Here is a 15,457-nt window from a genome sequence, read left to right as displayed (position 1 = left end):
TGCATAGGAAGGTTACCAATCAGCAATTTTCGATTTTTCTATTGTAACAGGATATTTTCCTTCACATGTACCCAACTTTTTAACATTAAAAAACTGTGCAGGAAGATAAGAACTACTAAGTACCTTTGTAGTTTAAAAAGATTAAGGACTTAAGCAAAGGGTTGAATTAGAATTGTTATTTTCCCCAAAGTATCCCTTCATAAATATGAATAAACACAAAAGTACATAATGAGGAAGACCATATTCAGAGAATCATTTTCTTAAAAACTCTATACACTTTAGATAAAAGGAATCAAGATTTAACCGGTATTAAATGAAGGCCCCAAAACAGTAACAGATGAAAAAAATTAAACCCACCAAAAATACATATATATCTACGTATACATTCATATACACATACGTACATATATATATATATTTGGGAGGTTAGAGAAGGTAAAATGGATGCTGCATTTCTGTTGGAAAAAAAATTCGGGTAAAGTAAGATAATCATACATTTGCAAATCTTAACACAATATTCTTTTCCATCCTAAGTTTTCTTTACATTTATAGAAGTACAGTAATTTGAATGCTACCACTAATACTGAGAAAAAAACTTTTCATAATTCTTGGTGTACATCACAGAGCTTGTCAGAAAGTCACTATAACCATTTTTGACAGATAAGTGACCTAAGATACATAAGGATGTATGTATGTATTAAGGTAGCAATTATACAAGTATCAGGACAGGCTCCAATAATCTCTCTACTCCAGAGATTATTATAATGCTAAAGACTTAATAATGTGCTAGAGAAATTTCTGTAGGACTTCCAGTATCTTCAAGCTGAAAAGTTGTTTCATTGAATTCCTCCCAGCATTTGGGAAATACTACCAATTCTTATATAGATTCTTCTAGAGAAAAGTTGTTTCATGGAATTTGAAGTATTAGATAAAATCTAAACTCTACCACAGCCCATGAACACCTAACATGATATGGCTCCTGCCTACATCTTTGACATCTATATTTCTCACCTCCCTCTCCCATCACAACCACACAATTATACTTTGGCCAACTGGATGGTTCCTTACCATCCTTAGGGTCATATAGCTCAGGCATTATTACATCAGAAAAGCCTTCCCTGACCACCCTGAAATAGCCATCTTGACAAGATGAGAGAGAATTCTTGAAAGCTGATGACAATTAAGAACGGTTAATGAATATTAGAGAAACACCTTCAACTGTCCTACAAATTAACTATATTTACCCAATTACCCTCCAATAACTGTTCATTAGTAGGGAAATCAGAAGCACTGTACAACCTTAATTCCATGGATATTTTCCCCAAGTTAACCTAAGAAAAATACATAATAATAATTCCTGTACCTCAATTTCATTTGTTTTAATACTTACAAAGATCACAGACCAAAACTGGCAAGCAATGATTAGGCTTCTATTTTATTTGGCTTTAACAAAACTCTCTTAGACTTTGAACTTTTGAAAGATATCAACTCCTATAAGGTAAACTGCTGTTAAGTCCTAGTTTTAAGGAGTGATATGGCACCTACCAGAGGATCTGATCTCTAGAGAGGTTAGTTGGAAGATTTCTTAGTAAAACCTGATTTAGTATATATAGTCATCTATGATTCTGTCTTTAGTGAGGTTTAAGGTCCAGGTCCTTCCCCTAGCACCTCGATCAGGCTTTGAGGACAAAGCAATGGAAGCCAAGCATGTGCCTACAGAAAACCAACACCAACTTAGCTAGACTTGAGACAGTCCTCAATTATTACCTTTTTCTGGAGATGGGCTGCCCCATTACTGTGGCACAGTATCTACTAAATCCCAGCTTCCCACCTAAATCCCAGCTTCCCACCTTTAGGCCATTTCTCTAACTCCTACCTATCACAACCTCAGACACATGCTTTCTTAAAAGGTATGATAGAGCATTCAATTTCTAGCAATTCACACCACTGTTTCCCTCCATCTGTATTGGATATCAGAGAGCTGTCTGTACCCTCCTCATAGTATTCAGTTATAAGAACTGAGCTTTTTAATTTTAATAAGCACATCCAACAAAAGACCCAGTTTCACAAATCATTTGTACAAAAGTGATCTACACTCAAAGAAATCTTCATTATCATCTACTAAAGAACATTAAGCTAAAAATGTTAGTTACTAAAAAATTCAGGTCACTTCTGGTTTTTAGTAATGAGGAAGTAACTGTGTAATGAGTAATAAGTAATTAACTGTGACTAAAGTGAAATTTTAAAAAATGTTTGAGATGTGACCGCCACTCTTTTTTGCTGAGGAGAGAAAAAAAAAAACAAGAAACAAAAACCAGGAAACAACTCTTAAATAGTTGTCATATGCATCCATCCATTCCTATCAACACCATCCCTCTGTTGGGAGTCTCATGTCTTGACATTCTAACCTCTTAATAGCTCTCTCTGCACTTAGTCTCTTTCCCCCGAACTTTCTTCCACCCTTCTACCACTTAACTTTTGTTAATTCCCCAGCAAAAAATCTTGTAAGACATATAAAAATTGACTTTAAATATCTTGCTTCAAAATTTTAAAGCCCAGATTTCTTAACCTGACATTCAAGGCTCATGGAAATCTGGCCCCAATTTACTTTACCAACATTCCACCACTGAAATGTTTACATTAGTCACACCAGTCTTTCAACGTGCCCAGCAAATTCTCTGCCTTTGCATATTAATTAGTTCATACTATTACCTAACATACAATGCTTTCCCAATTTTTCTCTATCCACCTATGCAAACCCCTCCCAATTTTCAAAGCCTAACACAAGTTCTACTTCCTCCCGAAAAATTTTCTCTCCTATTCCAGGCAACAGAGCTCTCACAATTGCTCTATGTCCCCCTTCCTCCTCCAAACTCCCTGTAATTCTTAAGGTCTATTCTAGTCTACAAACATCAATACCACATGTATCATCCTTTCTTATATATATGTATCTTTTCTGTGAGGTTGTAAAGCCATCAAAAATAGGAACTATATCAAACTTTTCTTTGGATTGCTTAAGGTATCAATAGATATGCTGTTATACACAATAAGCACTCAATAACCCATGTACATCCACATCATAGAGTATTACTTAACAACAAAAAGGAATAAACCATTGACACATGCAACAACTTGGATGGATCTCAATCATTTGAGCCAATCTCAAAAGGTCACACATTATATGATTCCACTTATAGGACATTCTCAAATGACAAAATTATTGAGATGGAAAACAGATTAGTGGCTGGCTGCCTGGAGTTAGGGATGATGTGGGGAGGCGGTGGGTGTGACTTTATAAAGGAAGCTCTCTGTGGTGATAAACTAGATCTCATCTGGATTGTGGTGGTGGTTATATAAATATACACATGTAATAAAACGACATAGAACTATACACTCACACTGTACCACCGTCAAATTCTTGGTTTTGATATTGTACTATAATTAAGACATAACCACTGGGGAAAGTGGGTGAAGGATAACAGGGCTTCACTCTGTACTATCTTTGCAGCTTTCTGTGACTCTATAATTATTTCAAAATAAAAAGTAAAAAAGAACTATATCCAACTTCATATTTATTTACTAAATATGTACATTTTCTATCTAATTTTATTCAAGTTAAGGATAATCTATAATTACTGGGATAAAATAAATTCCCCAAACCTATTTGTTATAACCTAAAAATATCTTAAGATCTAAGTGGCTTTTAAAATCTACAAGCATAAACAGCAATAGTCTCTGGATAGGAGGACTGGGAAGTGGAAGGTGAAGAATGGGAGGGAAGCTACATTTTCAACCATCTTCTTTTCACAGAGTGAATTTTTTTTTTTTTTTTTTTCGGTACGCGGGCCTCTCACTGTTGTGGCCTCTCCCGTTGAGGCGCACAGGCTCCAGACGCGCAGGCTCAGCGGCCATGGCTCACGGGCCCAGCCGCTCCGCGGCATGTGGGATCTTCCCGGACCGGGGCACAAACCCGTGTACCCTGCATCGGCAGGGGGACTCTCAACCACTGCGCCACCAGGGAAGCCCTCACACTGAGTGAATTTTAACCATGTCCATGAGTTGTTTTTTAAAACGGTTTTATTAAATAGTTAATATAAAAGAATTTTTATAAAACATAAGGAATAAAGAATTATGATATAACCTTTCTTACGTACTCAGTTTAAGAAAAAGAACAGTATTACTATTAGCTTTCAAGTCTCTTGTATGTCCTTCTCCATTTCCATTACATTCTTTCACCCTCAGAGATGACTGATATCCTAAACTTTGTGTTTATTATTCCCTTGCTGTTCTTTATAGTTTTACTATGCTTGTATCTCTGAACAATATATTCTCTAGTTTTGCATGCTTTTGGACTTAATATAAATGGAATCTTCCTACATGTATTTTCCTGTGACTTGTTTTATTTCCCCCACTCAACACCATGGTGCTGAAATTCATCCATGTTATTGTGTATAACTAATTCATTCATAGCCACTGCTACAGAATATTCCATATGAATACACCACAATTTATCAAACAGATCAATATCCAATGTGTATAAATAGAAGGTAGGGACACTGAAACTGAAAAAAAAATACAGCATGTTTGAGATTATACATACATATGTACAGACGTACACACAAACACAACCATACACAAACATACACATATAGTATATATTCTATTTGATGTAAATAGTTCTGTTTGGTGATATTCTTGTATTTAAAATGGTTCCCATTGGCATAATGTCTCAATATCAAACTTCTTTGCTTGAATATAAGGCTAGGATTGATTTTTATATATAATTATGATACCAATACATGTGCCCATAAGAAGTATACAAGTGTTTTGGTTACTCCATACTTCTGTCATGCAAGTATTACTTTTTCAATTAAAAACACACATACACACAAATACAAGTATTTTATAGTGTTCTTTTATTCTAAAAATTGTAAACCAAATAAAAATTAGCAGAAATCTAAAAAATACTTATAGTCCCTTCCTTATAGTACAATATTTAATTAGGTATTTCTAGAGTACCTAATCACACCTAGAGTAAGATACAATGATAATATTACTTAGCAAAAAATAAGTAATAGAAAGCCAAAGCAGAAAACGAAGAATTACATAAAAGAGAAAAATGAATGAAAATTGTATACAATTTGTAGAAATATACTTATCACTTTCAGAAAGCACAACTCACCTTTAATGTTGAAATCACAACCTTTCCTGGAGGCCTGTTCAGAAATAAAAGCAAGAAAGTGTTGAATAGTGGAGATGAGAAGGGAAATACTTCTACACACTCATTAAAGACAAGCCCATATTTTAAAAAACATTTACAGAAGATGTAGAAACCATAAAAAAGTAAAGAAGAAAATTAAAGTGACCCATAGCCTTACAACCAAGAGATTTGAGTTTGTATCTTTTGTCTTCCTAGATATATAACACTATAATTAGCATTAATGTGAATAAAATTTTGTACTCTTCCATGATAAATTTCTTTAAAATAAATTTCTCTAAAAGTGGAATTGCAGGTCAAAAGTATACACACTTTTCAGCATTTTGAGAAACTCTCAAATTGCCCTCCAGAACAGTTGTTACCAATTTAAATACACTCCCATTGCTCTGAGTCCCTGTTTCTTAATACCCTTGCCAAAAATGAGTGTTATTTTTAAATGTTTACAAATTTGATAGGCAAAATATATCTTATTGCTGTCTTAATTTGTGCTTCTTTGATTTACAGTATGGATGAAAAGTTTCATATGCATTAGACATTTACGTTACTTTTAAAGAGAGATAACCTATTTTTGTTTGCAGCTCTTTTTTTTTTTTAACTGGAGCAAAACTCTATTCTTAAATACAGAGTGCTCTAGATATAATAATTTTAAAAAGTAACTTTTCACCGATTATTTTCACACACACCCTTACATTTTTCTTCGAATAGGAACAATTTGATATCTGCTTCAAAGCACAAAGGAGAGACATACCCTTACAGCCGCTTATCAGGGTTATGCAGTAAGAAGCTTTTAAATGATTCATATGCCATTCCTAAATTTTTTAAATGCAGTGATCACAGATGATACAACTTTGTGTTGAAAGGCGCCTTCAAGTTCATCTAGTCATAGCGCCTCTTTTTACAGATAAAGAAACCAAGGTGCTCAGAGATTAAGTGACTTTCCCCAAAGTCACAAATTAAGTTAGGGGCAGAACCAAGAGAAGCATCGAGTCCTACTCCCATGCTCTTCATGTGCCAAATTGAGTAATCCTTGACCTCTAATCAAAACAGTGTGATAAAAAAATTACTTTTGCCATTCAATAGAAAATCAACCCCTTTATTCAACAAACATTTATGGAACATCTAACCATGTACCAGGGACTAGAGATAGGAAGATGATTAAGACACAATCCCAGTTTAGGGGTTTTTTAAAGCTTGTTTAAAAAACAAAAAAGGTAGTCTCTTTTTAAGTCTCTTTTAAGTGCCTGCCCACTTAATTGCAGTGCCTGGACGATATCATTTCATGTTAATAAAGGACAATTTCCAGGAATGAAAATTTTAATATCCGCAATAATTTGGTTTCCCTGGCAAACATATGCTGCTCTGTAACAAAATCCTGTTTATCCGGAGGTGATTAGGACCAAGGTTATTCCAATTTTAAAAAAAGGAATAAATATTTCACAAAAAGGATGTGTAAAATAATACAAGTGCACTCAAAACAATAACAAAAATTTAAAAAACAAAAACAAAAAACCTTGAAGAGGCTCAAATTTCCATATGGCACATATTCTGAATGTCAATCAAGAAAAAAAAATCATCTACCACAGAGGTGTAGCGACAAGAGGAAATAAGATGTTTTTCAAAAAACTTAACCCCCATATGAGGTAGAGAAGGCAAGAAAAAGAAAATCTGCCTTCCCCATGACTCCCACTTTGAGAAATCTGATCAGGTTTTTTAGCTGTCCAAAAAACAGAATAGGGCGCCACATTTATCTCTTGCATGTAACTGGTTTCATAAAGAGCTGATTATTCACAGGATCTAAGTTATAGACCAACTGTTGACACACATGGAAATAGTCCAGATTGGTTCTGGTGGGGCTTTACATACAGCTGTGTACAAACTATAAAGAGTAATTTATTACTTCCTTTTGAGAGCCAAGGGAATGCAGTGAAAAGAACATGTGCAGATAGACCTTGCTTGAATACCGCTTCTGCCATTTACCCTATGTGTGATCTTGATCAATTCATTTAATTTATCCAAGCCTCAATCTCCTCCTTTGGAAAAGGGGTAAAAACATCTACATTTCATAGGACTACTATAAGGATTAAGTGAGAGAGCACATGGGGCACACACAATAAGCTGTAGTTTCCTCAGCAGCTTTGAATTGCTCCATTGAAACTCACAAATAATGAGTGCACCAAGTTTCTCCAAGGGACTTTGTCAGTAGTGGGAAGCCTGAGACCAATTTCTGGATACAGGAAAGATACCCTACAGCCCGTAAAGCTCCAGGCTATTTAACAACAGGGAACATGAAAAACACCAGATTATACTGAGCTGGTGATTAAAATGGGATCCTGCTTGCATTTTGTGATGTCATTAAACAAAAAACTAATAACAAAAGCCACTCGTGTTCAAAACATAATTTAAATGTTACAAAGTTGTTAAGGTCTTAGTAGGTAGTAAAACATTTCATAGCTTCCTCCAGTCTGATTAAGCCTAAAATTGTCTTTAACAGGGTAGTCTGTAAGATACATTTTTTCATCCATTTATAGAACATTAGCATCTAGTAAAAAGTGAAAGCATATTTATAACTTGCAAAGTTGGCTAAAACGATTTGTATCATGTGCCAAAATGAGAAAACAATTCATTTCACCATAATAAACAGTAAATCATTATTTAGTATTCCCACAGGAAATGTTCTTAATAGGGGCCTTGTAATAATAATTATACAATGGCCATCATTTATTAATAAGCATGTGCCAAAAATGTGCTAAGACTTGACTTGCTTTTGCTTCTTTAGTCCTCACAACTTTCCAATGAGGTAGTTATATTACCTTCCCTATTTTACACAACAAAAAAACTTGAGGCTTGGGTCAGATTAGGTAATTTAAATTGCACTGCTAGTGAATAACTGGGCCAGAATTTGACCCTAGGCAGTCTGGCTCTAGGGTCCACTCTCTCAACTACATTGCAATATTGCCTCTTTTCTGTGTAAGGTCTTAAAAGATGACGGTTATGAGAATATTCTAAGCGGTGCTATGAATGAACACCAAACTAAAGGCAATTAGCGCTGCTTCTTGAGTTGTACTAAACTAATTAAGTCAAAGGCTTGAATCCTGATCTGCCTTTAACAACTACAATTAATGCCTAATTGATTTGGCACAGCTAGGAAATAAAATAATGAAATGTTCCATGTATAAAACTGCCAGAGAGATGAAGCTTCTCTTTGAGTGCCAAACTTCTGAAAGTGTTCTAAGTACTTTTGAATTTCAAATTTCAAAAGCAGCTTGTAAATAAGTACATTATAGGCTAAGCCTTGCCGTTTCAGTAATCTTTCCCTTGAAAATACCTTCTTAAACAAAGGATATACAATTTTCCCTTTCTTACTGACTCAGAGTAATTATCATGCTCAAATACTACACTACATTTTAATACAGTAATGCCCTCCACGGACCCTAAGGTACAGGGGATTTATTTGCCTTCACACTACAGGACCCTAGGCTACTATGCTTGGAATGTCTGTGTTTTATAGTTTTGCATCTCCCTCCTCAATAGAAGTGGTCACTTCTTACAGCTGGCCATGTGCCTGCCTTTAAAAGCTTTCTTCCCCCTTCCCTTCTAATTTTTGCTTCTAGTCTGCATCGAGCTGGGAAACCCGGTTTTTAAAACTGGAATTGTATGGTAAAGGAAGAATCCAGAGCTTCTGAGGGTCTCCCCAGACAACCACTCAACTCTTCTCCATAACTCAGTCTCTAACTTCAAAGTAGAGATAATAACATACTATTTCAGAGTGATTATGTACCTAAAGAAAATAGCTATTCATGTTGGAGTTTGGGGACAGGAGAAATAGGGGACTAGGTCAAGAAAATTAAGTTCCACTCTTGGCTTTCCCAACCAACTAGGGGCAAGACCTTTAAGCAAGGGTTTTCAGAGTTTCTGTAATTTTAGGAAAGTTTATTTTAAGACCCTTCATTAGTTTGGGAGTGAAGATGTAATTTTTATACCATGATTAATGATCTAAATTTTATACCTCTGACTTCCCGTAAATTTGAGATATATTATAGGAAACTTGGACATAATCCAGCGCACACACACACATCCAGAAATGTCCGGTAATACTCTGATACATCTAGTTTACTAGAAAACTATTCTTTCAAAATTTTCTGTAGATACTAAATATTAGATTCCTCCTGTTCAAAGGTTAAGGTCAGTAATTTTTCCCATAAAAAGCCCACATATTTCCCATAAAAAGCACATAAAATAACTTTTATTACACCGCACACAAGTGAGAGATCTGTAAGAAAACTGAAGTTAACAGGTAGATATATTTAAGTATTGGTAGTTTATCTCACTTTAACAAAACCTTTACAAACCAAAATGAGAACTTCAAAAGTTCAATTTTCATTTCAAAAGTTTTTATTATAGGATATTTTAAAATCAAATATTTTTGACACATTTAAATATATGATTAACAAAGCTTCATTGAAATAAGAAATGTGCTTCTTACAAAGCTGAACAAAAATATAACTTTAATGGGAGAAACTTCCTTCATCACCTAATAGCATAAAAAAAAACCTTTCAACATATTCATACTAATTAAAAATGCAGTAAATCTTTGATTTTGCAGCATAGTTTCTGAAATTGAAGACAATGTCTATCAATGATATTATTAAACTTAAACATGAAAAACAATTTCTGAAACAGCTCCAAAATAAAGTCTAAGTTAAACAAGTATCGGTATTCTACTAAAAAACAAACAAACAAACAAAAACCCACATGGCTTATGGATCAAATACTTATTTTTAGTGTGGCTTGCACTCAGGTTTTGAATATAAAAGCAATTTTAAGGTTAGTATTTCAGCAACTTATACAGATAGAATATTTTAATTCATTATATCCTGTTTTCTGTAAGAAAGTTATTTTCATGCACTCGCTATGTTGAGTTTATACTAACGAACCTCATATTTGAGTATAAAATAATGTGTGACTGAAGCTTTCTCCGGTCCCTGTCCATTTAGCATTTTAATTATAGTAGTTTTCCTTTTGCATCTAGGGTATTTGTGTTCAGTACCAATGCACTTTAGTATCTACACAACATTCATTATTTTTAAAATGTTACATGGCATCAAAACATTGCTCTGGTCACTTTGCAGGGCAGTATAGGAATTATTTTTTCTTTTATAAACTCTGACCTGATCCAGTGATAACTTTCAGACACCTAAGGTAAAATTTCATTAGAATAATAAGGTCATTACTTCCCAAGGTAGGTGCTAATCACTGGGATTTGGATCTGATGACAATAATTACAGCTTATCCAAAAGTTGCTCACTAAGTTTCCAGAGGAAGCAAAATGTCAAATCCTTTATAAACTCTGACATAATAATACTGCATTCAATACAATTTCAGTGAAATGTAAAAATATGCAAGCGATGCAACATTTTATTAATAACCCTCTTAGCTTGAGTTTGGAACTTGCTAAACCTGACTCTCTAATTTAGTAATGTTGAGAACAGTATTCATTTACTTAATAGAAATAAAATCAATCCAACAGAAGATGCATAGCAGTAGGCTATTTTTAAGAGATTTTGATGCAACATAACTGTGGGTTTTCTGTCACAGGTGTTGGAAGTGAGCATTCTACCTAATGATGTTACCTAGTGTTAAAAAGAAATTTACAGTAATTCTTTACAAAGTCCTAAAAGGATTTTTAAAAAATCAGTAGGAAGGGAATATATATTTTTTTCATGTTTGAAGGAAGTAAGAATAATTTAGACCAACTATCTCATTTTACATGTGAGGAAAATAAGGCCAAAGAAGGTTAAATTAATCCATTCATTCAACATTTACCTACTGCTTACCTCGTACCAGCACAGTGCTAGGCACTGGGTGTAAAGTAGTGAACAAAGCAGACATAGGCCCTGATCTCCTAGAGCCTATGCGAAGATCAAGGGCCTAATAATAATTAGGCGTAGGACCCAAGTCTCTTTGCTGATTCTAGCAACACATGCAGCCTGTCAATTTACCCTAATAAGTCTAATATTCTTTCCTGGTTTCACATGGGTAGGTAGCCGGTCAAATGAAACTGGCCATTTACTAAAGCCTTACTTATCTAGGAGTGCCACCACAAATTCCCCAGGGAAGGCTTGGGGAGGGGGTCGCAAAGACTGAAAGGGCACCATGACACCAATCTCGAAGTAGAAGGGCTGTAAGTTTAGCTACATAGTAAAAGAACATGAGCTGGAATCAGGAGACCTGAGTTTTAGTTCTGAATCTGCTAGTAACAATGTATGTGACCATAAAAAATATTTTGGGGGAGTTTTTCCAACTTTTAATTATGGCTATTTCAAACATGTACAAAATTGGGAGAATAATATTATCAACCCACATGCACAACATGTTGACCATGGTCAATAGTGATCAATATCAATATCCCTCCCTCCACTCCCCCTGCCAGATTATTTTGAAGCAAATCTCAGGAACTATTTCATTTTTACCCATAAAAATTTCAGTACATATCTAAAACATAACCACAACACTATTATCAAATTTAACAATTCCCTATTATACACAGTCAACATTCATATTTCCCAGATTGTCTCAATTTTTTTTTTTTTTTTTACAGTTGGTCCATTTCAATCAGTATCCAAATAAGGTCCTTGTGCTATAATCAGTTGATATGTCTCTTTCAATGAGTAGGTTTCCTTTCTTTTTTTTATTTCTTGCAGTTCATGTGTTGAGGAACTAGGCTGTTCATTCTGAAGAGGATTTTTTAGGGCAGTGAAACTAATGTGTATGATACTATAATGATGGATACATGCCATTAGGCAGTTGTCCAAAACCATAGAATCTACAACACCAAAAGTGAACCCTAAGGTAAACTATGGACTTTGGGTGATTATGGATGTGTCAATGTAGGTTCATCAATTGTAACAAATGTATCACTGTGGTGGGGGACGTTGATAATGGGGGAGGCTATACATGTGTGTGGGGAAGGGGTATATGGGAAATCTCTGTACCTTCCTCTCAATTTTGCTGTGAACCTAAAACTGCTCTTAAAAAAAAGTCTTAAACAAAGACAGTAGGTTGTTCATCCCCTAGAATTTCTCATTGTCTGAATTTCGTTGATTGCATCTCCATGGTGACATGTCAAAAGAAGTATTTTAAAGGAGAACATGCAGAAGAGATCGGAGGGATGGAATGGGCACACATCCAAGGAAAAGTACAAAAACCTATAAGAACAGTATCAGAAAAGACTGGTGCTCAAAATGTGCGAGGATTTAAAAAAATACCAGAGACAGAGTTTTTCATTATTTTAATTTATATTCAGAACAACAAAAAGAAACTGCAGTCTGGATATATGTGGATGAATAATATAAAGTAAAAGCCTGCATCAATTCTTTTTTTTTCCAATTAAGATTACTGATAGTTAAACCAGAAAGGGAAAAACAAATTACAGAATGAGGAAATTGAATCCCAGAGCATTCAAGGAGATAAAAGTACCTAGCTACTATAAATGATTTCAGTTCTCCTGTCCCAAATTATATCCCAGCATACTCTGAGAATTTATAGAGTTCAATCTCTAAAACCTCTGAAGAATCAGAGATGGAAAAGGATGCTAAGGAAAACTCTGGTAGTCAACACTGGAAAGTAGGTAGATGCTACAAACTATAAACAGATTCACTTGATGTCAATGTCAAGCAAAATTCTTAAACACATTGTGAAATGGTTTTAGGGCCCTAGGCGTGGGGAAAAGATACTCATTTAAGAGTCAGTAAGCACTCACAGAAAGCCAAACATGCAAGATTAACCTAATTTCCTTTTTTGATAGGGTTACTGGCCTAGAATATAAAGGGAATACTGTACACACACAAAAAATCTGGATTTACGCACTAAATTTTATAATTCTCTCATGATATCCTTTTAGACAACAAAGAGATGTAGGCTAGAATACACTTAGGTGGGTGTGTAACTGGTTGAACATTACTCAAGGTGCGATTAATGGATCAATGAAAAACCATAAGGAAATATTAAATAATTTTTATTGTACTCTATCCTACTTGATGTTCTGTCCCACTTGACATTTCAATGTCTTGAATGAGGAAACTGATGGTATATCTACCAAATTTACAGTTGGCACAAAGTTGGAGGGATAAGGAATATACTGGCTGACAGTATCCAAAAATATTTCAACAAGTTAGAAGGATGGGCCAAATCTTAACAGAATGTAATGTAATAGGGATAAATGTAAAATGCATGATTGGGGAGATATGACTTAACAACAAATCATGTGAAAACATTTAGGTATTTTTGTTGATTGCTCAGACAGTAAAGGCTGTGATATGACTACTGAAAGAGCTAGTGTGATCTTAGGCTGAATTAACAGAACTATTATGTCCAGGGCAAGGGGAGTGGTAAATTCTACTCTACTTCCCACTGATAGATAAGAGCACGCTTTAGAATATCGTGTATCATTGGGATACATTTTAAAAGAAACACTGAAAAAACAGAACATATCCAAAAGACAGAAACCAATTTGGTGAATGTTCCAGAAACTGAGTAGAATGATATAAAGAACTAAGGATGGCTAACCCAGAGAAGAGAGAAATGAACGCCTCTTTACCTTTTGGATTTTGGATTTATTTTGGAAAGTACAAGCAGTGAAACTTTGCATATAGGCTAATATTCTCACTGAAGCCTATGTTTTAACTTTTAAACTGTTATTCTATATTTGATATGTACAAGAGTATAATGTAGCATATACATGTAATTATGAAGCACAACAAATAAAATGAACTGTGACTCACTAGGTCACCTGAGAATGAGAACAGCATCAAGACCAGGGCAGCTACTGTCTGCCCTATTCTGCTGCTTTTGCCTTAGAGGGAACCACTAGCCCAGATTTGACTTATTGTTCCCTTACTTTTTTATTTTTAAAATGCCATGTATCTCTAAACAATATATTGTTAAGTTTTGTTATTTCTGAGCTTTGTTTTCAGGAATGCACTTACAAAGAAAAAAAGAGTTGGACTCTTAAAATTAACATTGCACTCAAAAATCTCGGTATTCCCAATCAGAGTAAAAGGCGATCCTTGTCACTGCATACTTAGTTGTATTTAAGTCTCACAACTGTGCCCATACCTACTAGTCTCCTTTTGCTTCTCCCCCACCTAGGGTTGCCAGATTTAGCAAACATAAATATAGGCTGCTCAGTTAAATTCCAATTTCAGATAAACAACAAATCTATTTTTAGTATGTTTATCTGAAATTGGGATTTAACTGGGAGTCCTGTATTTTATCTGGCAACTCTACCCTACCCCTAAAATAATTAGGTGGACAATTAATTCTATGATCTGTCCGTGTGTGATAAAGGGACAAAGTGGGAGGAATTGTATGGCCAATGTCATTGTATAAATATTAATCTAAGTATTCAACAGCATTTACTGACTGGGGAAAAAATTGCACATGTGTGAATTTAGTCAAAGCTTTTCCAGACAATGCATTCAGTGGATATGCCCAAATGCAAATACTGTATATATGCTATTATGTACATTTTTCAAAAACACTCAGTGAAACAGAGTAGTAAGGTCTATTAACAGCTTCATTATTTTGGCTTAGATTGAACCCCTCAAAAAAACAAAAACAAGATGGCTACTGTAACAAACTGATAAATCTCTAGATATGTAAACTGACTTATAACCATTATTTATAAAAATATTTATATCATTTGTCTTCGTGTTAAAAATGAAGTTAACCTATATAGGTCAAATAAAGATCAACAGCCAACTTTCTGGATAAATATCAATTAAAATTATGTTGTCATTAAAAATGGATCCGGTTACTGTATTTACAAAGTCATTTTAGGACACTTCACTTTATAAAAGGGATATCAGAAATATTTCAGATACGTTCTTTTTCAATAAAAAAAACTGATGAGCTTTCTACAATATGAGGTAGAACTTGCTTTTCAATTGTCTCAACATCCTCCCACAACCTGAAGCACTAATGGCTCCTCAATTTGAATGGCAGTCAATACAAGTGTGTATTAAGAACTCGTACAGATTAGATTCCCCAAATAGAAGCCAGTTGCATTTCCTTGCCTGTCTTACTGCAAAACCCACATTTTGAAATCAGGTATAAACATGGCTGACTACTGTAATAGTCTAACTTGGTTTTTCAGAGCTTCAGCGAGTGGTTTCTCTCCAGGCAATCACTGAATCATCTTTTCCATCTTCATCACTCATGCACTATGGCTTTAGGGTAATC

At 34.6% G+C, this 15,457-nt stretch overlaps 1 protein-coding gene across 1 annotated transcript in view; it reads right to left on the bottom strand.

Annotated features, from left to right (window-relative positions):
- WDR44 (WD repeat domain 44) overlaps window positions 1–15,457 on the bottom strand; it is an 85,200-nt gene that overhangs the window by 56,308 nt on the left and 13,435 nt on the right. The window contains exon 2 of the mRNA XM_082865430.1: window positions 5,183–5,216. Within this exon, the coding sequence (XP_082721556.1) occupies window positions 5,183–5,216 (34 nt within the window). The remainder of the gene's footprint in view (window positions 1–5,182; window positions 5,217–15,457) is intronic.

Source organism: Leucopleurus acutus (genome assembly GCF_964270905.1).
Source record: "Leucopleurus acutus genome assembly, chromosome: X".
In the NCBI taxonomy this organism is placed as follows: domain Eukaryota; kingdom Metazoa; phylum Chordata; class Mammalia; order Artiodactyla; family Delphinidae; genus Leucopleurus; species Leucopleurus acutus.
Note: the sequence above shows the minus strand (reverse complement) of the source record. Positions and strands in the feature narration are given on the sequence as shown.